Consider the following 22,225-nt stretch of genomic DNA (forward strand, 5'->3'; position numbering starts at 1 on the left):
CTGCAATAAATGCTGGAGAGGGTGTGGAGAAAAGGGAACCCTCTTACACTGTTGGTGGGAATGCAAACTAGTACAGCCACTATGGAGAAGAGTGTGGAGATTCCTTAAAAAACTGGAAATAGAACTGCCTTATGATCCAGCAATCCCACTGCTGGGCATACACACTGAGGAAACCAGAATTGAAAGAGACACGTGTACCCCAATGTTCATCGCAGCAATGTTTATAATAGCCAGGACATGGAAGCAACCTAGATGTCCATCAGCAGATGAATGGATAAGAAAGCTGTGGTACATTTACACAATGGAGTATTACTCAGCCATTAAAAAGAATACATTTGAATCAGTTCTAATGAGGTGGATGAAACTGGAGCCTATTATACAGAATGAAGTGAGCCAGAAAGAAAAACACCAATACAGTATACTAATGCATATATATGGAATTTAGAAAGATGGTAACAATAACCCTGTATACGAGACAGCAAAAGAGACACTGATGTATTATAGAACAGTCTTTTGGACTCTGTGGGAGAGGGAGAGGGTGGGATGATTTGGGAGAATGGCACTGAAATATGTATAATATCATATATGAAACGAGTTGCCAGTCCAGGTTCGATGCACGACGCTGGATGCTTGGGGCTGGTGCACTGGGATGACCCAGAGGGATGATATGGGGAGGGAGGAGGGAGGGGGGTTCAAGATGGGGAACACATGTATACCTGTGGTGGATCATTTCAATATATGGCAAAACCAATACAATATTGTAAAGTTAAAAAAAAAAAACAAAACTCAAGCTGTGAGCCTTGACTTTCTCCCCACGGGGATTTCTTTTTCATGCCCCTGGCCAAATTCCACGTTTTTAGTACTTTTATACCAAATTAATTTCATTTGTAAACTATTGATGAATTAACCTCCCATTTTTCTTTATAAACCAAAAGTGAAAGTCACTCAGTCGTGTCCAACTCTTTGTGACCCATGGACTCTATAGTCCATGGGATTCTCCAGGCCAGAATACTGGAGTGAATACTGAGCCTTTCCCTTTTCCAGGGGATCGTCCCAACCCAGGGAAAGAACCCAGGTCTCCTGCCTTACAGACGGATTCTTTACCAGCTGAGCCACTAGGGAGGCGGCATGTATGAGTTTCTGAGCTGAACAAGATAACCAGGCTAGGTCTCTCCAATTAGCTGGAGGGAGGGAACCTGATAATGCCACACATACCCCTATATCCCTGCCAAAGGACAGCAGGCTTTCCGAATTCTGAGGGCAACTGTGTATCTCAGCCTTCCTGGAGCAAAGGGAGAAATCAAAGTTTTAGTTAAACAGGAGTCAAAGAACATAGTATCCTCAAGTTATTCCCTTGGCTTTACCTGTCTCCTAAAGAAATAATCTTGGACTTCCCTGGTGGCTCCATGATAAAGAATCCTCCTGCCAGTGGAGGAGACACGGGTTCAATCCCTGATCCAGGAAGATGCCACATGCCATGGAACAACAGAGCCCAAACGCCACAACTCCTGAGCCTGTGCACCCTAGAGCCCGTGCTCGGCGACAAAAGAAGCTGCTGAAACTAGAGAAAGCCCACACACAGCAACGAAGACCCTGCGCAGCCAAAACTAAGTGAAATATAGTCTGACACAAAAAGATAATACACATTGTTCTTTGTAGATTACACTGCTAATTACTGCTGCTGCTGCTGCTAAGTCGCTTCACTCGTATCTGATTCTGTGCGACCCCACAGACTGCAGGCTCCCCCGTCACATGCTAAATGAGAATCCACTGGCCTATGAACCTCATTCTGTGTGCCTGTTCAGTCTTGTCTGATTCTTTGCGACCCCACGAACTGTAGCCTGCCAGGCTCCTGTGTCCATGGGATTATCCCAGCAACACTGGAGTGGGTTGCCATTTCCTTCTCCAGGGCATCTTCCCAACCCAGGGATCAAAACTGTGTCTCTTGCATCTCCTGCATTGGCAGACCGATTCTTTACCACTAGCGCCACCTGGGAAGCCCCCAAACCTAAACTCTACTCTTGTTCAAATCAGGGGCCGGCAAACTGTGGCAGGCGGGCCACGTCTGGTCAGGCGGGCCACGTCTGGTCAGGCATCTCTCTCTCTACCGCCCATGAGCTAAGAATGGTTAATACATTTCTAAACCGTTAACAGAGAACTCAGAAGAACAGCATTCCATGGCACACAGCAACTGTATGAGATTAAAATTTCAGTGTTCATGAGTCAAGTTTTTACTGGAGCATGGCCACACTCATTTGTTACATATTAACTACGCCTTTTTGTGTCACAAGGTACATTTAAAACAGCAAGTTAAATAGTTGCAACAGAAACTGTATGACCCAGGAGCCTAAAATATGTACTATCTGACCCCTCATAGAAAAAAAACTGCCTACCCCTGAAATTATGTTATAAAGCCATCACAGCAGATGGCAAAGAAATATTTTTCCAAGTGGCCCTAAGAACCCTGCATGAGAATCCTGCATGAGACTCACTGGGCTGCTGGCTGGAAGGCTCCAGAGGTGCTCTATCGCCTACGTCACTGTTTACTAGTCAACAGAAGCAACACCCTCTTGTTAAAGAGTTTTCTCCTGCCACTCCGCAACCTCAAAGACCTAAAGAGTCAGAAAGACCCGCCACAGTCCACTGACGATGGAACTGTTCTGGGACAAGGCACCAGTGGGCCCAGGAGTTACATATGAATTTCAAAAGGGCCCCTCTGTCCATGGAGACCTCCAGATGGTAGCAGAAAGCTGACCAAACTGGATGGGAGGTCACTCTCTGTCAACATAAGGTTAAGAATGGGAAATGATGAGGTGAGCAGGCAGGGCCGTGACCTCGGCACCAGAGCTCCTCCTCCTCCCTGCAACAGGGGGAAAACGCAGTTCCTCTGCAAATTACATCCTTTGGAAAAGGATATCAAAAAACACAAATAAGATATCTCCCCCATCACAAAGGTTCTGACTCTACTTTTCATCTTCCCCCGTGGGTATCTTTTCTCAAAAAATTCTAATTTATATATAAGTAGTTTTTTTAAAATTATGGTTATTTTAGAGAATCTGGGGGGCGGGGGGGAACCCTTTAGTATATTACAAATCTTATATTCTTTTGTGTGTGTATCTGTGTGCTTAGTCACTCAGTGGTGTCTGACTCTTTGTGACCCCATGGACTGGGATATTTTCCCAGGAAAATACTGGAGTGGGTTGCCATCTCCTTCTCCAGGGGATCTTCCCAACCCAGGGATCGAACCCAGGTCTCCTGCACTGCAGGCGGATTTCTTTACTGCTGAGCCATCAGGGAAGCCCTGTTTTCATTTTTTTCTTTTTCAGATGCTAGTTTATCAGTTAATTTCATGGTGACAGTTGAAGGGTGTTTTCTGAACCTACAGAACTGTAATTCTGCCCCCAGGATATAAACAGACTGTTAGCAGATAATACCAGGTACACGAGATGCTCAACACACACCTGGACTTAATAATTTAATAATTGTCCTGATATGACCTCCCTATCCTCTCTCCCTCCCTCTTTCCTCTTCTCTCTCTCTCTCTCTCACATACACCAGTTTTAAATCCAGCTAGCAACACCAAACACAAGCGATTCAAGTTAACCCAGCAACTGGTTACTCAGAGAGCAGGAACTATCAACCCCAGTTGTGAATTACCTCTACCATCCAGTACGAAGGGAGACCTGGAGAAACATTTCAAAGACTGTGAAACCATTTCTTCTCATAGCAAAGAAGCTGTGGTTCCTGGTATTGCCAGGGAATTCCTGCGTTGGTGCCTCTCGGGATCTGCACGTGTACACAAGCATGTGAGTACCAACCCTCCCTCAGACGGTATTTTCACAACGACTAGCCTGGGTTCCTGCACACGTCACACTCTAAGCCTGCACATGCAGGGCCTGGAACCAGGCAAGTCTTCTCCAGCACGACACACCTCACCACTACAAGGCATCTCGTGGCCCAAGCGGTAAGTCTTCCAAAACCTTGACAAGACTACTAGACACTTTAATTTTTAATGCTTCCTTTTACAATCTTTAAATTGCCCTATAACTACACATCTATCTAAGAAAAAAAAGACCTTTGGAAGGATTCTATTGTATATTTCTCAGCCATAGAGTGGAAAACCATCTCTGGCGCTGGGTGTTATGTTAGATCAAACCATACAATTAAACATAAGTATATAAAAATACAGTGGTACAGGAAGGGCCAGGGGTCAAATCAAACCACCTCTGTGACATTTATTCATTCACTCAGGAAATATCCAAACATATTGTGGTTAAACAGCAAGCACAGTGGATTCTAAATTCAAGGCTGACACCACTGGAGGAATGTAAATTGGTACAACCACTTTGGAAAATTGGCCTCAGCTAGTAAAGTTGAGGATACGCGCATCTATGACACAGCAGTACTCATCTGCCCTGGACCAGAAAGAACTCAGACGTCCATCAACAGCAGATGACAAATAGATAAATGTGGAATATTCATGCAAATATGAACTAATTACAGTCACAGGTAACAACATGGATGAATCTTAAAAAACTGTAATGCAGCAAGAATTCAAACCAAAAAATCATATACATGTGTAAATACATATATGAATGTATATATACACACACTTACATATATACACATATGTGACATGGGCTGCCACCCCCAAAGAAAGGATTTACAAGAATACCTACTTTGATTCTCCTTGCATAAAGATGAAAACCAGGCAAAATGAAACTATATTGTTTAGAGATCAGTCTTTAGGTGACAGGACCTCCCTAGCAGTACAGTGGATAAGAATCCACCTGCCAATGCACAGGACATGAGTTCAAACCCTGGTCTAGAAGATCATACATGCCTCGCGGCAACTAAGCTTGTGAGCCACAACTGCTGAAGCCTGCGTACGTAGAGTCCAAGTTCGGAAACGAGAGAAGCCGCAAGCAGCAGCTTGCACCACGCAACGAGCACAGCCCCCGCTCACCGCAACCAAGGAAAGACTGTGCACAGGAACAAAGACCCAGAGCAGCCAAAAATGAAATTAATTAACTAAAATATACATATATTTAGGTGATAAAAACTATAGAAAAGAAAGGGGATGATTTTCACAAAAATGAAGCTAGTACTGGCTAGGTTACCTCTAGGGTGAGGAGAGACGTGGTCATTGGGAAAGAGTGTGCTTCCTGACCTGCAAGATGGTTACAGCTGTGTATTCTTTAAAATAATTAAGTTATCCATTTATGTTTTATACCCTTTTGTGTTCTAGTATTCACAACTTAAGAAAGGTTAAATAAACACAATGTTGGTTTTCAGGAATTCAGAAGCCTTACAAATTCTGGCCAATCTGGGGAGAGAATCCTTCTGCTTGGAATATCACTACCGCCTGTCAGTTTCATGAGGTCAGTGACCTTATTTGCCTTCTACCCCAGTAGTCAGCACTTAACTTTTCACATAGCAGAAGTCTTAATAAATGTCTAACACATAAATCCATAAACTCTTTTTTTTTTGGCCATGTCCAGCAACTTGTGAAATCTTAATTTCCCTGATCAGGGACTAGACCCAGGATTCAGCAGCAAAATTGCAGGGTCCTAACCACTGGACCACCAGGAGCCCAGCAACTCTTGGACGTGAATTTTGTTTTAGCTCATCTATCTTCTGAAATTACTGATTTGAACAGTTTTCACGGAAAACGTTAATGTTTTCCTTTCTCTGTCTTCACCCCAGTGAGACTGTCACAAATAACTAAAGCTATCATCTTAAACGCTCGCTAAGTTTACACCCAGGACTGTTGCTTCAGCAACTCCCTTCGCCTTCCACTCCCTTTTACGCCTCCTCACAAGCAAAGAAAAGACAAATATACGAGATTTTTTAATGGCAAAGTTTTCCTTTGCAACCAAGAGAAGCACCAAGGATCTTAATGATTTAATTGTTTTAAAGTTAAGAAAGGATCATTTGCCTATTGTCTGGAGCAAATACTACCAGTGCTATCAGGGTTAGTAAAACTTAATGACTAGCTGGACTAAAAGCACATAGCTACCTGTTCTAGACAGAAACCAAGTGTCTATAAACAGGACATTTTAAAGTTAATACTTACAAATAATAAAATAAAATAATTTAGTTAAAAATGTCACTCAGAAAAAAAAAAAAAGAAAAGCTAGAAGTTTTCAGACTATGCAAACCAGAAAAAAGAATCATTCTGTACAAACATTCAAAAAAATGCTTAGCAAAGTCTGAAAGAAAACACATAAACCAATAAAAATATACACAGCGATTACTTTGGCGACAGATGCTCAAAAGAAAGTTTTAATCTTATCTGTAAAGTTTTAATTTTTTAAAACAGAATGTTTAATTCTTGTGGTATTGGGAAAAAGTATTTGTAAACCATCTTGCCTTAAAATAAAATCCCAATTGCGAAAGAATCTACCAAACAAAGATTCCTCCTTAGGAGCCAACATGTAAAAATGCTAAAGTTTTAAAGGATTTCTTGGACTTACACACCTGGCCAGTTTTTTTTTTTTTAAATAATAAGAATATATACTTATACCATTGTATTAAAGAATATTGCAGAAATCATACCTGCATTCAACCACTGTGAGAGAGTTCAACTGAGAACTCAGCATAGACAGACACGTTGGACAGTGACGTTCAAAAGCCTTGGAATGAAGGAAACTGTCTCCCGTTTTATGGGGGGAAAGCCAAAAATATCAAGCATCTACCTCTCCTCCCCCAAGCGTCAGAAGATGAGTCAGAGCTGGAGGCAGGAATAGGGCCCATGTGTCAAGCCGCCCGTGCAGGGCGCCTTCCTACCTTCACAAGGCAACCCTCTGCCCCCACCCAGGTCAGGGTCCCTGCCTCAGCCTGTCTCTGGTGTGAAGGCTCAGGGGTGTCTCCTGAAGAGGCAGCTATTCATTCTAACGGGTGCCTCCTTCCCCGCATTTCTAAAGACAACCCGAGAATGGAGGCCTCTAGGAGCCCACAATAAGGAACAATCACGAAACACCAAACGCAGCGCAAGACAGTGGAGCTTCCACACGCGTTCAGATAACTTTGGAAAGAATACAGCACCTTTGTTCCTCTGGTTGTAAAGAGCAGGAAACACACGGAGAGCAGCTATGACTTGTCTGGTATCACTTAACTCTGTGACACCGCTGAGTCTCAAGCATGGAGATGCTGACAGTTCCAGCCTCTGTGGCTTTTAACTGCTCTGTACAATCTCAGGGAGTCAGTTCCAACATTCCATGACACTTCTGACTAAGAATCCCTCATGGACTAGGAATTCCAGGAACCCTGGTCCATATTCTTTTCAGATGAGTAAAGAATCAGGACCTGACTTTTTGCCTCCATGTCCACATCTGTAAAATAGGATGGTACTGCTCTTTACCTACCTCGCTCATAAAACTAAGAACAGCTAGTTAACACATGCTAAATGCCCTGAGGTCTTCCTGGATGAAAAGAACGCGGTACTTAAAAAAAAAAAATCCCTACACAGTAGAACTGCATTTTAAAGTCACACCTCCTTCCCTTGCCTCTGGGATGCCCAGTTACCATAACAGTAGCTGGTACCATTGGCAACATCCACCTAAATAAAACATAGTTATACAATCCAGAGAAGGCAGCTACATACAACATGCAACTAACTCCTCTCGCACACAAACAAGAACTCAACTTCGCTTTGGAGCAAGGGTACTTAAGAGAAATAAAAAGATAACGTTGGCACTGTGCACACCAATCCACCACCGTAGAGAAACCCTCAAGTTGAATACTTGGCATTGCTGAAAGTCAAGTTGCTTCTATCAATGCACCAGAAACCTTCGGAAGAGGCAAGAAGCCGCCGACGCTCCCGAGGCTCGGAGCCGGAGAACGGTGGCGGCGGGGCGAGGAGGCAGAGAGAGGCCATGGCTGGACCGGGGAGCAGAGGGGTCAAGAAGGGGGAGGGGAGCAGAGAGGATGCTCGTGAGGAGCCGAGGGCCGGGACCCGGGCCCAGGCGCCGCCGCAGCAGGAGAGCAGCCCGGGTGGGCGGCCGGAGTTGGGAGGTGCTCCGAGCGCCCGCGAGGCGGGGCCGGCGGGAAGGAGGGGTCGCGGCGGAGGTCGCCGGGGCCTCTCCTCTCCCCGCCGACCAGAAGATGCGAGAAGCTCCCGGGAGCAGGTGGGGGACGCCGGCACAAAGTTTCTGGAGACCCGGCTCGCGCGGGCCCATGGCTGTCCGCTCCGGCTACGGCCCACGGGGCCCGGTCGGCGCCAAGTCCCGCCCGCCCGCTGCCCCCCGCCCGAGCCCGCGGGCCCCGTACCGGCTCGCCCAGGCTCGCGGCCAGCGTTCTTCTCTGCTGCGCGGCTCCCGGCGTCTGCGGGCTGGCCGCCGCGCGCACCCTTCCTTCTCTCCTCCGCCCGCGCCCGGGGCGGGCCGCGCGCACGCTCGCTGCGCCCCACCGCCCTCTCACGGGGGCGGGGCGGTCGCTCGGGTAGGGGCGGGCCTCGGCGCTCGGGGCGGAGCGGGGCCTCGGCGCGAGAGGCGCGCGGCGGGCGCCCGGCCTGCAGACCCGGGGGCGCGCGGAGCCGCAGGCGGCGCGCCTGCGCACTGTTCGCTCCGCCGCCGAGTCTGGCATCCCGCGCGCGCATCCCTGGTACCCCGGCAGACCTCTGCTCAAAGGACCGCAGCGGTGTCCCCGTCTGTGTCACAACATCCAACCCTGCTGTTTTCCCAGTTGAGCGTCTTCCTCCAAACTAGGTTTCGGCGAGGGCCAAGGGATGGCGAACTAGGGTACTTTGTGGATGTGAGAGGGTTAAAGGCAAGAAAACGATACAAATATAAAAGGTGTGAAGATTGCAGTTAGTGACTAATCTCCTACCCCCACCTTCCATCCTGCAAGGGGGAGCCCGGAGTTGGAACCAAAGAGGGAAGAGAAAATAAATCTCATGGCAGCCGTTGGCTGAATTTTGCTTGGGCAGGTATGGGCAGTTTCCAGCGACTGTGGGAGGCTATGTTGTCAGAGACTCAAGGGGCTATGTGCTGTGCTTAGTCGCTCAGTCGTGTCCGACTCTTTGCCACCCCATGGACTGTAGTCCGTCAGGCTCCTCTGTCCATGGGGATTCTCTAGGCAAGAATGCTGGAGTGGGTTGCCATGCCCTCCTTCAGGGGATCTTCCCAACCCAGGGACCGAATCCCGGTCTCCCGCATTGCAGGCGATTCTTTACCGTCTGACCCACCAAAGAAGCCCAGAAATGGCTATAGATGTGGCCATCTTCGGAGAAGGCAATGGCACCACACTCCAGTACTTTTGCCTAGAAAATCCCATGGACGGAGGAGCCTGGTAGGCTGCAGTCCATAGGGTCGCTAGAGCCTGATACGACTGAGCGACTTCACTTTCACTTTTCACTTTCATGCATTGGAGAAGGAAATGGCAACCCACTCCAGCGTTCTTGCCTGGAGAATCCCGGGTACGCGGGAGCCTGGTGGGCTGCCGTCTCTGGGGTCGCACGGAGTCGGACACGACTGAAGCGACTTAGCAGCAGTAGTGGCCATCTTCTGCCTGCCCCAAGACCGCCAACCCACTGTCATGAACCACAGGTACCACCTGAGTTTCAAAACACCAAGTTCACACCTTGTGCCTCCAAGGCAGGGCTGAGGGTCTCGGGAGCGCAGGCTGAATGCATTAATTCATGGAGGGCTTATTTGCTGTGTCACTCTGAGGGTCTTTTTTTTTTTTCTTTTTAATGTACGTTTGTCCCTCTATAACCTGAGTAGATGCAGAGCGGACATTCAATACATCCCTGCCCTGGCGGGCGAGGGGAGGTATAAACAACTTCCTCGAGGCTGGGCAGTGAGTCAGGCTCCTGAGAGTCCCGACTCCACACCCAGCCCTTTAGTCACCAGACCCAGCTCCTCATGGGTGTAAATCATTGGCATCAGAGTTGCTGATCAGTCAAACGAGTAATCATAGTTTTGGGAGGAGGGATGGGTGAGGGATGTGAACACAGCGCTTTGGGTTTGCATCCCACTCTCCTGACCTCCTGCATCTTCAACCGCAAGCTTTGAGGCTTTTTCATGCTCTTTCTGATCTCCAACCGGATTCCGAGTCATTCCGTGGGTGCAGGAATATCCAAAAGTTCTGTCTGCTTTCCAGACAAAAATATAACATCAAAGCCATTTTAGTGATCATCTTAAGGGAGCTAAAAAGGCCTAGAATGGAAAGATGTCTAGTTTTCCCATCATAAAGAGAGAAAGCCTTAAAATTAAGCAAAATTAGTCTTTCGAAGAGAGAACAATGCAGAATCTGATTCAGGATAACACATTAGTTCAAATCTTGCCTGGGAAAGGCATCTTGCAGTACCAAATTGCGCCACCATCAATTCATCCAGTGACTTATTTTTGACATGCCAATTCCAAAATAGCAAAATCTCTAATAGAAACGATTGTATGCTGCTTTCCTCTCTGTTTCTCCCCCCACAGTCTTTCCTTCAATTTGGTGACTCAGCAGCACGCATAGATACATCCCTCTTCAGATTCAAGCTTGTTTATTACACAGAAGGCAGGTTTCCAGAACAGCTCCTTGGTGACAAGGAACTGGGCATTTTCACACATTGTAGAACTAAGCCTACCATGAAGAATCAAATCCTCATCAGCGAAGAGGAGGGAGGAGGGCTAAAATAAAGTTTGTGCTGAGTGTAATGTATGTGTAAAGATCTAGAGATTAAGGAAAGTAGGAAGAAGTGCTAAACTCAGAAAGATCATTTAGTGACTGTACATATATGCCTGTGGGTAGGGAGGTGCTTTATCCCTTTACAGAATGTGGAAATGTGGGTTTACAGAGGCCTCGACAAAAAAATACAGTTTGAAGGTACTGTCTTCGGGACCAGCAGTGTCGGATAGAACTTTGGGGGCTGGAGATTACCTGTACTGCACTGTCCAGTACGGTAGCTGCTAGCCTCACGTGGCTTTTGAGCTCTTGCAATGTGACTAGTGTGACTGAAGAACTGACTTTTAAATTGTAATTACTTTTAATCAATTTAAATGTAAATAGCCTCATGAGGCCAGTGACTTCCTTACTGGGCAGTGCTTTACTAGACTATAAATAGGTACATTTAAAGGTGTCAATTATTTTAGTTGTAGGAACGTCTTAGAGATCGTCTGCTGTAAAAATCTGCCTTGTCTGTGCCCAGGGAAGGTGTGGATGCTCCTGACTACATCTATATAAGCAGTGCTTTAGAGCAGTGTAGATTCTGTGCAAAATAAGAGCTGATCTGATTAGACCCAGTAAATAAGAGGGTGGAAACGTCTACTCTGCTTGGCTTCTGATGTCTGCCTTTCCAAAAATATTTTCCGTAATTGCTTGGGCAATGACTGCTCCTGAGACTAATCAGACCTTTATGAGTCCCTCAAATAGTTGCATCTTCCACTTGTATTGCTTCTTCTGGTTAACAAATGGGTGACAGATTTGACGTATCTGTCACAAGTGGAAGATAGCTGTGTTCAGGGCTCCCCAGTCTATAGCATCTTGATTTCAGGGGGTCATCAGGTCCCAGGGGTCTGGAATGCCTGCTTACTAATACCTGTAATTCCAGAGTCTATGCCATTAATAGCTATAAAAAGGCAAATCCCCCAGGGAAGTAAAGCTTGATGTTATTGTCCTCTCACACATTTAAGAGGGACAGTGGACACGAGGTATCTGGGAGAAAACTGTATAAATGTGGAAAATATTTAAAAACAAAAAAAACCCCAAAACAAGAGGGGTAGAAATAAAAAAAACATATTTCATTTACTATAGAAACTTGCCTAATGCTTGTGCTATTTTATAAGATGTAAGATAGCGCCTTATATGGCTATCATAAGGATTAACTAGATATTATTCATTGCAAAATACTATAAACTTCTATTTGTACAGTCTTACTAGTTCTCATGTAATTTATTTTTCCATCTATAAAAAAGTCACATTACAAAAAAACAAAACACCCAGGAGAGATAGAGAGGGACCTGAAAGCATCACCCCTAATTTTACTACTTAACGAAACAACTATTAGCATCTTTTTCTGATTTTTTTTCTTCCATGCCTGACTTTTTAGTTTTCTTACAGTGTACCTACAATTTTGTAACCTGAGTTCAAGCTTCTTGAGCTAGGCATTATATAAGGAAATATTATTGCAACATGTCTAGGATAACTAGACATTTAGTATCTATCTATCTGTCTCTGAAACGTTCCGCCCTTAATTCAACCCTGGGGCTGTGGCAATGATGCACAGTGATGAAGATTCCAATATAAACAACACCCATGAAAAAATGCACCTGTGCCTATTTTAACATTTGATCTGTGTTCTTCAGAGCTTAGTGTCCCTCTGTGAGACTTTATCGTGGTGTGAATTTACCATTTACCAGGGAAAATCAAAGGCTGCTTCATACCTGGCTGGAGTTAAATGAAAATATTAAAGGCCCAATGGGAAGGGAAGGGAGGTGTCAGGTGAATTATATACTTTATTTATCCCATTTATCTTCATCAAACACAGTTGGGTAGCTTTTATCAATCATAGTTCAGAAATGAGGGGTTAAAAAAGCTTGCCCAAGGTTGTATTATTATTAAGTAGCAGTACAAAGATTAGCACTTAAGTCACCCCAATATGCCAGACAGGTAAACAAGAAAGCATATGCACCCGTCATTTAAAAAGGAAAATAGAGGGATTTGATTTTTTTTTTAACTAGAATATATTCATGTATTTCTTGAGGGGAAAAAATTGTTTCAAAGGAAACCTTCAAAGAAAAGGGAAATGAAAAAATAAAATACCTCCTCCCCCACCACAAGTTAGTTACCTCTTGTAGTAATAATACCAGAAATGGTAAGAGATAACTTTAAGGACTTATTAGGTAATTAATGCCACTTTGCATAATCTCCTACAATACCAAAGAGAAAAAACCTGATCCTACTGCAAGGGAGTTAATGACCATATTAGCCCAGGTCCCAGGTTGCAAACATCAGCCCCCTCTAGTTGTAAATTGTGACAATATTCTGAGGTCAAACCTCCGAGTATACAAATAAAAACAAGGGCAACTGAAGGGGTGGGGGTGTAGCAGAGGTTCCCAGATTGGTTAGAAGGCAGCATCTCCCCTACTGTGTTGCTCATCTGCTCTCTGCTTTGCCAAATAGTAGCAAATCTGTGTTACAGGAAATTGTAAGCCTCAAACAGGACTGCACCCACCCAAAATGTATACATTGTCACAAACATAACCTCTGCAGTTCTGTCTCCAGAACCCTGGAGCAATGTCTGACTACAATCTGGATGCTAATCAGGGATATCTTCCTTCACCAGAGGGCTTCTAAACTCCCAGCCCCTACATCCGCCCCCTCTTGCCACATCTGCTGGAAATCCAAGGCTCGGCTTCCCCCACCCTCCTCCTTGTTTCCATGGAGACGAAACAGTTTACAACCCCCCCCCCCAACTCTAAGCCCTGGTTATTTTTAACTGTAAAACTCTGAGCCAGGTCACAGCTGGGATCTGGAAGATGCAATGACGTCTATAGCCACCCCTCTCTCCCACCAACGCCTTCTTTTCTGCAGTTGCTGGGGGTGGAGACACTCCTGGGAGATTTTGCTCTCAAAAGCGTTTTGCTTTACATCATTGAAGCTAAACCTATGCTCACTGAGATCTGACAGGTGTCTTGAATCTGAAACTATGCACACCCAAAACAAGGCAAAGATCTTAGCAGGGGGTGGGGGCAGCCAGGTAAGATGGACATTGCTGTCACCTACCTGTGGCTAGAGCTTAGATAAATGTCCTTTGGTAAAAAAAAAAAAAAAAAAATATATCTCTCTCTCTCTCTCTCAAGATGTCATCCTCTAGGAAAAAAAAAAAAAAAAAAGGGCTCTGGCTCCTGCCCCCAGTCCAGTGGCTTTTCTGCTGCAGTTTGACTTTGCTTAAAAAGAGGCTCCCCACAGGATACTGTATGGGAAAACCGTTCCACCTCTCAAAGGCAGAGCAAATTCCCACGCGGTGACGGCTGGCCCACTGCGGTGCTCTCCTCCTCTCCTGAGCGTTCCTTTCAGTTCACCCATCTCCGAGGCCCCTGGTACTTGGGAGCTGGTGTCTTCATGGCACTTCTGAACTTTTCACCCCTTTTCAATGATTTTGGGGAAAAGCGATTAAATTACCCTGAAAATGGCTTTCTTCATCTTAGACAACATCCTAAGATCGGAAACTGAAATAAGAACATCAGATACTTAGTCCCAACTCAGTTTTCCAATAGGGTATACTGTTTGGGAACATTAAAATTAAACTCCACAGTGCAGGTCCCAGTATTTTTTTACTTCTTAAAATAATGTTATATGTTGTGATAATGGGGGTGGGGGGTGGGACGGGGAATTCAAATAGTTATCTATTGTTTAGTGAGAGAAAAGAGGGTTAGGTTAGCCAACAATACAGATACGGGGAGTGTACTTGGAAGGAAAGCTCTCCGGGGAGGAGAGAGGTACATTGGAAGTGTTATGAGTTGGCAATTAGCTGTCAGTTCACAATGGCGATGACAGCATTTCAGCATTTTTTGCTTTGATTAGTAATAAAGTGCTGGCTTCTTAAAACAATTGTGAGGCCTTCTCCTCTCCACACTTCTTGAGATGCTACTTCTGATCAACATAACTCGACCAAGACAAGACTAATCGCCAACTACCTGAAAGCTGTCATGTAATATCTCCAGGAGGCCAGAGAAAGCAGAAAAACCATGTGGCTTGATTAAGAACATGAGATTAATTCAATCAAATGGTTTATCTGCTGCCACAGAAATCCATCCCCTGTGCTCGACAGTAGAATGTAAGTGCTTCGGACTTAATTACCCAGCCCAGAAAGATGAAAAACAAATCTGGGCTGGCATAGGTTAACCACAGCTTTCAAAGACAAGGGGAGGTATGGTGCTATTCAAGGCTGTATCTATTAAATCAACATTTTTGTAGCTTTCAGTTTGGGGTATTAAACATTTTAATGGTCATTTTCTACATTCTTATCTCAACTTCCTTATTCCTACTCTTAACAGGGAAGGGGGCCCAGTACGTAACACATACCAAGCAAGTAACTCATAGTGACAAAGGAATTTTAATGACAGATGCAAGACATTTATCCTTCAAGTACCTGTGTCTCTTGCCTTGTAAGGCTGGTCAGTTGAATCAAAGGGCAGTTTATCTCAGTGCATCTCAACTGGTAGAAGCCAAAGCAACAAGGCAAACAATGAACAGACAAAGAACTGCCTCCATTAGAAACAAAAACCGGCTTTCCAAGTTTCTGGGAAATGATTTACCTGTCCCCACCCTCTAGCCTGCAGAAGCAGCATACAATGCCAATGAGGACTCCGTGGATAGGAGACTTCGGTTCCAAGATACCTCCAAGCTACTCTTCACTACCGTTCCCTCTCCCCAAACAAGTGTCCGTGTCAGCACGGCCACTGCCGTCCTGTCCAGGCTGCTCTGGCTCTCCTTGCACCCCGAGATCAGTATCACTTACATTTCATGCAGAGGGCCGGTTATTGTGTCCGACTGAAGGGAAAGTCTTTATTATGGCTGGGCTACCTCTTCTGCACAGGCTACAGACATGGCAGTGTCCCACTGTAGCAGAGGTGGTCCTTTCTGGCCGATCTGGGAGAGGTTACTCGCATCCAGCTGAACACACTGGAAAGGAAAGCAAAGCTTCCTCTTGAATGGAACTAACTTTCAGAAATTCAGATTAAAAAGCCAGGTACATGCAAGGTGTAGGAAAGCTTTTTGTGTTAATAACAGTGTATAAGGTATCTACAAAGACATCCTTAAAAATGAATGGAAGAGGGACTTCCCTGATGGTCCAATGGCTAAGATTCCATGCTCCCAGGGCAAGGAGTCTGGGTTCAATCCCTGATCAGAGAACTAGATTCCAAGTGCTGCAACTAAAGCCCCTATCTATGTGCCACAAGCAAGATCCAGCACAGCCAAATTAATAAATTTTAAACAAAGAATGGGCGATATTCCAGAATGCTGTTTAGAACACAGTACAGCTCTCTTGCTTGGAAACCAGTCAAGGTGTTTCGGAGTTACAAACGAGTTAGCTTTCCAAAGCTTCTATGTTTGGTCTTCTGACTCATCATGCTGGAAACTTTAGTTATTATATATCTACATTTTTCCTAAAGTGATGTCACGCAAGTGTATGTTCCTCGGCTCTTTGTCTCGTCACAACAAAGATTTGGAGTGACGGACATTAAAGCCCCCTTGGCATGTCACAGCTCTCAGGTCTTGGATAGACCGTGAGCTCTCAGGTCTTGGATAGACTGTGTTATAGGTCTCAGGTCTCGAATGGATTGTGTTATAGCTCTTAGACAAATCAGTGTTACGGCTCAGTGTTACAGCTCTATTTTATTTAGAAGATAGCAGGAAAACCCACCTTCGAGGCGTGAGGGCACGTCAATCCAAAGGCACGAGAAGAGCACCCCAGCGCGCGGGGGAGAGAGAGAAAGAGAGCGAGCTAGCTTTGGCTCCTCTCTTTATATGTTTTTCTCTCCCTGGGCCTGTCCTGTGTAAATTGGGCCAGCCAGGAGTATTGTTTGTTTTACCTGAGGTCCTCACTCCGGTCCTCAGACCTTCTTTTGTTCTATTTTCGCAGGCTTTTCCCTTCCTTGTCTTTAAGCCACCACCATTTTGGGCTCCTTTTCCCTACTCTACCTAACAGTTTGAATGACTTCCCAAGTAGAACTTTGTTATTGATGAATGTCACTGGTCGTCTTCGCTTTCCCGTAACCACAAGCTGAGGATCTCATTACTCAAAACTGGGAAGTTTGTTCTTATCATTTAGCAGTGACTGGTTAACCAAGTCCAGATTTAAAATGGGGGCTTGGGGTGGGGGGAGGTGTAAACAATAAAAGGATGAAAACTGGAACCCAAGAAGAGATAAATCACAAATAGTTTGTTTCAGTAGAGACTGTTAAAGTCTCTGAGCACAAGGGGTCACTGACAGAAAGAAAAAGTTCCAACAGAAATCCTTTAAATTGTAATAAAAATCCTTCACAGTTAAAGATCTTTATTCATTGTTTATTACTGTTGAGTTTTAAACTTTCCTTCTTCTGAGATGATCTGGACCAAGAAAGACCTGTATCAATGTAGTTGGTTTATGGCCAATCCCATCTAGCAGAAAAGGGGAAGGATGGAATATTCTTTGAAAAGTTCTTGCTAGCTCTGGATTTTTAGTAAGAAGGGCCTTCCTTTGGTGACAAGAAGGAAAGAAGGAAATAATGTAGTAAGCTAGTTAGCGACATCAAATATCAGCAAATGCTTTTCTATTATAAATGCAAAAGGGTAGTGACTACTTTTGAGTACTCCTCACCCAAAATTATGGCTTGGTTTGAGAAATCCCCTAGAATTTTAAGTTTTAAATTCTGCAAAATTGGGTTTACCAAAACCATAACAATCCCACCTTCTAAACTCTAGTCTTTTGAAATTACAGCCTTATTTTTGTCACTGTTTTCAACCATGCCATTTTCATCAAATCTGATTCCCCAATCAGCTTTTCAGACTTCAACTGGATCCAAGGTTTCTATCAGACTGTCCCGCTGTCCTCCCACTCCTAACCACTACAGCTGCCCCTTGTGTCTTAGCCAACTAAATCTCTTGGCACCATTTTCCTTACTCCCATGGCTGCCTCCACCTCCTCCTCCACCCACGATGTCTGGAACAGTCTCCCTCTTCCATCTGCCATTTTATTTCTCTCATCTCCATCTTATCATTGCCTCAAAACCTCACCTCTCCCAGGAAGCCTTCCTTAATCAAGACTAAGGACCTCAGGCTACAGCGGACATCACCCGACACTGACATCTAATGCACTTTTAGAACAATACTTCAAAGAAGCTGGACTTCCCTGGGGGTCCAGTGGTTAGGAATCTGCCAGCCAATGCAGGGGACACGCATTCGATCTCTGGTCTGGGAGGACTCCACATGTTGAAGGGCAATTAAGCCCGTGTGCCACAACTCCTGAGCCCACACTCTAGAGCCCGTATGCCACAAGAGAAGTCACAGAAATGAGAAGCCCAAGCACCACAACTAGAGAAAGCCCATGTGCAGCAACGAAGACCTGGTGCAGCCAAAAATAATAAATAAATATATTTTTTAAAAGTCTTAGCATTAAAAAAAAAAAAAGAGGCAATCCCTTTATAATCAACTTGGGGTGATGGTGGTGATAGACTGTTTTCTAAAAATAGGACTATGTCAAGAAAACAAAAAAAGAAAACCACAAGCCACCCTTTTAAAATACCGAAGTCCTTTTTTCTAATTCCTTCAGATCCTGAGTTTCCTTTTCATTTGTAAACCCTAGATGAAGTCCATTAGCAAACCACATGCATATTTACATCAGCCAAAAAGTTTGTGCCGATATTTCCAACCAAGTATACACTATTTGAATTAGGTATTTTGAATGATGAAAGAACTAAAGAATCAGTCAGCTATCGGAGGTAATTTGTAAAGATTCTGTTTGCTTCCAACGGAACAGGGATAACCCTCTGAGTTTGGCTTCCTACTGTGCAAAAAGATGTAAGGACCAACTTTCAGATGTGGTGGAGTCACTCACCCTCATACCTAGTGAGTTCCACACATGAAAGGGCTTTCCTTTTGTTTTAAAAGTAGCTCTTCTTGTAGGCTACCCTTTCACCGTTGAGAAACTAGGGTTCAGGTGTCATCCAAGCAATGCTGAAATTAACTGAATCATCTCCATCCTCGGGGACCCGGTATCCCGGGAAGCCCCCGGTGACAACAGGGGCGAGCCCAGGACACATGTGTTAGCACAGGCAGTGCAGCGTGATGAGGTGGGCATCCAACACCCTAAGTGTGCTTTAGTGACCAGAATATTTGACAAACCCACAAATTAAGTAGCAAAACATTTTAATCAATTCTAAAAATAACAGAGACATTTTATGTCCATTGCTACCTCCTCAAAAGTCTTCTGCAGATTAGACAGTCGGACTGCAGATTATAGAGCCAGACATTCAACAAAGTACAGTTTGGGACAAGACCATCATGGGGAGGTTTTCCTCCTTTCTACTCATAAACATGAGTTGTCAGCTTAAAAAGAAACCCTCAGACAGAAAGAGAAAGCTTTCTCTCACTATAACCTCTTTATTTCAAATCTATCTGTAACGTTTGAAGGCAAAACATAATCAGAAAACCAACCTCCCAAGCAGGTACAAGGATCTGAGCTGGACTCCTGGGATTACACACTGGTTTAGTTCTATTTCTACTAACACTGTGATGTGAGGTACTATGGTTCTTGTTTTAGTTACAAGAGGTGTTAGGAATGAATGCCCACACACAATTAACAATAGCTTATCTAGCACATAACTCTGCAGCACAATACCAACAACAGGAGTATTTTAAAGCCGGGTGGAGAAGAAAGCAGACACTAATAAAACTGAAGATTTCCTTTGTTCTTCCCCTCTTTTCACAATGAGAATTCAGTTCAAAAACAAGGCTCCAGAATGCCCGTGCGGTCCTTTGGCCCGCCACACTCCTGGGGAGCCTCAGGCTTTGGTGATGTATCCTTCTCGGATGAGGAAATCATAGATTTTCCGGGTTTTGTTCACGTCTATCTTGATGAGTGCTCTTGCCTGTGCCAGTCTCAAGCCTCCTTGCTTGTTACATTCGTTCAATAGAGCAGACTTGTATTCTAAATAGGCTCCCGGGACCAACCTCACCATCTGACAGAGCTGAAAGACATGGCAAATTTAATGAACATTAACATCTGTCAGTCTTAAAATTTAATCCAGCAGGTATAGCCATAATAAAGCGTAAAGAGTGACATCAACCTCCAACTATTCACAGGAGCTGCTGGTGGATAGACCACATTCCATTCCGTCTTTTCTTTGATGAGAACAGTCTCAGGAGACAGAAAAAGGCTGCGGGTGATGCTGGGAGAGCTGCGGCACCTATCGGCCAGCTCCCCGGGGTTTGTCCCGGGTGCAAGTCTGTGTCCCGAGGACTGGCCTGGGGCAGAGGCCCGGCATGTTCTGGCCCAGCCTGTCAGGGAAGAGTCGCAGGGCCCGGGGTGGGGGTGCTGACACTTGGGTTCCCAAGTGTGAATCACATTATGTCTGGTATCAGCATAAGCCCATAGTCCCTACTTTTGTGATTACACTTCCTACTTTGGAGGGAAAGGAGGTCTAGAGATCTTGCTAAGAGGTCACTTTAACTACTAAAAATCCAAAAAGCTGGTTTAATTCCAGTTCACCTACCATTTATCCAGCAATGAACAGTCTGAGGTCACCATTTTGTGAGTAAGGACAAAAAACTGCTTGAAACTCTGGGTCATTCCACACTTGAATCAGAATGGCAATCCTTCTTCAGCAACACGTGGATATAACATACACTCCCTTCTCCTCCCACACTCATATTCACTGTTCCTACTGGGTAAAATAAAAGTCTAATACTAGCCCCTATTCCGTTCTGTCTGACCTGAATTTCTGATACGGAGTGGCAGATGAGGATACCCATCTTGCGAACTATAAAAAAGAGCACACCAGGAACAAAGGAGGAATTCCTCTTTGGAATGGACTTGAGAGTTGTTGCATATTATTTGGAAAATGCTTGATGATGACTCATTTGAGGCTGGACTTAAAAGTTTAGAAACAGCTAACAGTCATAAGAAGACACATCCAGTGATTAAGTGATTATGGTGGAAAAGAAAAGTAGGTCATGGCTTTTTTAATCAAAATTAATGTGTGACTATGTATGATGATGGATTCCTCTTTTGTGTTTATATATACCATGGAGACAACTCAAAAATCTTTAAATAATGGTCATATTGTTGGAATAAGAGTAGAACTTCTGAAAGTGCCCACTCTCATAGGAAATAACCATTTCCATATATAAGTTATTTTAAGTTTGTAAAAAATTAAATTCAATAAATAAAGTACTTAGTACAGTATCTGGTACATGGTAAATGCTCAATAAATGATAGTTGGTATTATTTAGATTTATGTATCATATGCTCTTCTCTCAGCAGATGAACGGTGGCAGGGTGATGAGGAAAGGAGTCCCTGAGACCTGCTAAGGTCGGTTCTTAACACCGAGACCTTGAGGATAACTAGAGCTGAACGTGCACATGTGTGATGTGAGCAGAGCAAAATGGGTTTGATCCTATAATGTGTTTTTCACGGCAACTCAGTGAATAACCGGCCCCTACTCTCTTTCCTCTAACCAGCTCCCCCTTCTTTTTGTTACCTCCTTTTCTTTCTCATTCAACTTCTCTGTGCCAGGGAGGCCCGTGAGGTTCAAGGGCGGTGCGCTTCGTCTACCTATAGATACAGACAGAAAAAGGCATGTATTTTGTGAGAGACAGTACCTCAGGAGTCAAAAGTGTAACAAAGTTCACCACGGTCAGGTCTGTTAGGTAAAAAACTACTATATATCGGGTACCCCAAAGTTCACTTGAAAATAAAAACAGTAAGTCAAGGACTTCCCTAGTGGTGCCATGGGTAACGTGCCTGCTGACTCAGGGGACACAGGTTCGCTCCCTGGCTGGGGAAGATTCCACATGCTGCAGACTAACTAAGCCCATGTCCTTGACAACTACTGGGTCCATGTGCTGCAACTACTGAAGCCCATGTGCCTAGAGCCGGTGCTCTGCAACAAGAGACGGCACCATGAGAAGCCCACGCACTGCAATGAAGAGTAGCCCCTGCTGGCTGCAACTAAGCAAGCAAGCCCACACGAGAGCAATGAGGACCCAGCAAAGCCAAAAATAAGATAAAGATTAAAGAAAAGAATTAAAAAAAAAAGTAAGTCAAGTGCCCTTTGCCTTGATAAAATGCACATATAATCACACATACCTCAGAGTCAAATAAGATTATTCTTCCTAACCCAGTAGAAGATTCTAAAATCTACAGCCCAGATGTCATCCAGTTAAGAAAAGTCCCATGCTGCCTGTCTTGACAGCTGATGAATGGAAATAACAACTCCGCAGGACAGACTTCCCTAACACTGGCCATTCTGCCAGCAGTGCAGGCAGACATGGCAATTACCCAGGTGCCGTTCACCTTGAGATCAAAGGCAGAGTCAGGCCAGCAAAAGGCCCTTCATTATGTATTATTTGAGGGAATATCTGTTCCTCCCAAAGTAGCCCTGTTTACCTGAAAGACCCACACAGAGAAACAGTGAGCCAGTACATGGCAAAGCAGAGGCTGAGCTGAACTCACATACCTTGAGAAAGAGCCCCAAGCACGAGGTCACTGCCCAGGATGGGAAGCCTGATGTGCACAACTCTGGGGAT

At 44.7% G+C, this 22,225-nt stretch overlaps 2 protein-coding genes across 3 annotated transcripts in view; both read right to left on the minus strand.

Moving 5' to 3' along the window:
- Positions 1-8,375, minus strand: part of DUSP14 (dual specificity phosphatase 14) — a 25,999-nt gene extending 17,624 nt beyond the window's left edge. Inside the window, exon 1 of the mRNA XM_010861535.1 lies at positions 8,272-8,375. The gene's annotated coding sequence lies outside the window, so the exon portion shown is untranslated. The remainder of the gene's footprint in view (positions 1-8,271) is intronic.
- A 10,451-nt stretch (positions 8,376-18,826) lies between these two features.
- TADA2A (transcriptional adaptor 2A) overlaps positions 18,827-22,225 on the minus strand; it is a 46,511-nt gene continuing 43,112 nt past the window's right edge. For both annotated transcript variants that reach the window (XM_010861545.1, XM_010861546.1), the window contains exons 15-16: positions 21,178-21,251; positions 18,827-19,664 (exon numbers count right to left, since the gene is read on the minus strand). In XM_010861545.1, the coding sequence (XP_010859847.1) occupies positions 19,479-19,664; positions 21,178-21,251 (260 nt within the window). In that variant the 3' untranslated portion in view covers positions 18,827-19,478. The remainder of the gene's footprint in view (positions 19,665-21,177; positions 21,252-22,225) is intronic.

This window comes from Bison bison, unplaced genomic scaffold (assembly GCF_000754665.1).
Source record: "Bison bison bison isolate TAMUID 2011002044 unplaced genomic scaffold, Bison_UMD1.0 scf7180017864472, whole genome shotgun sequence".
Classification (NCBI taxonomy): Eukaryota; Metazoa; Chordata; class Mammalia; order Artiodactyla; family Bovidae; genus Bison; species Bison bison.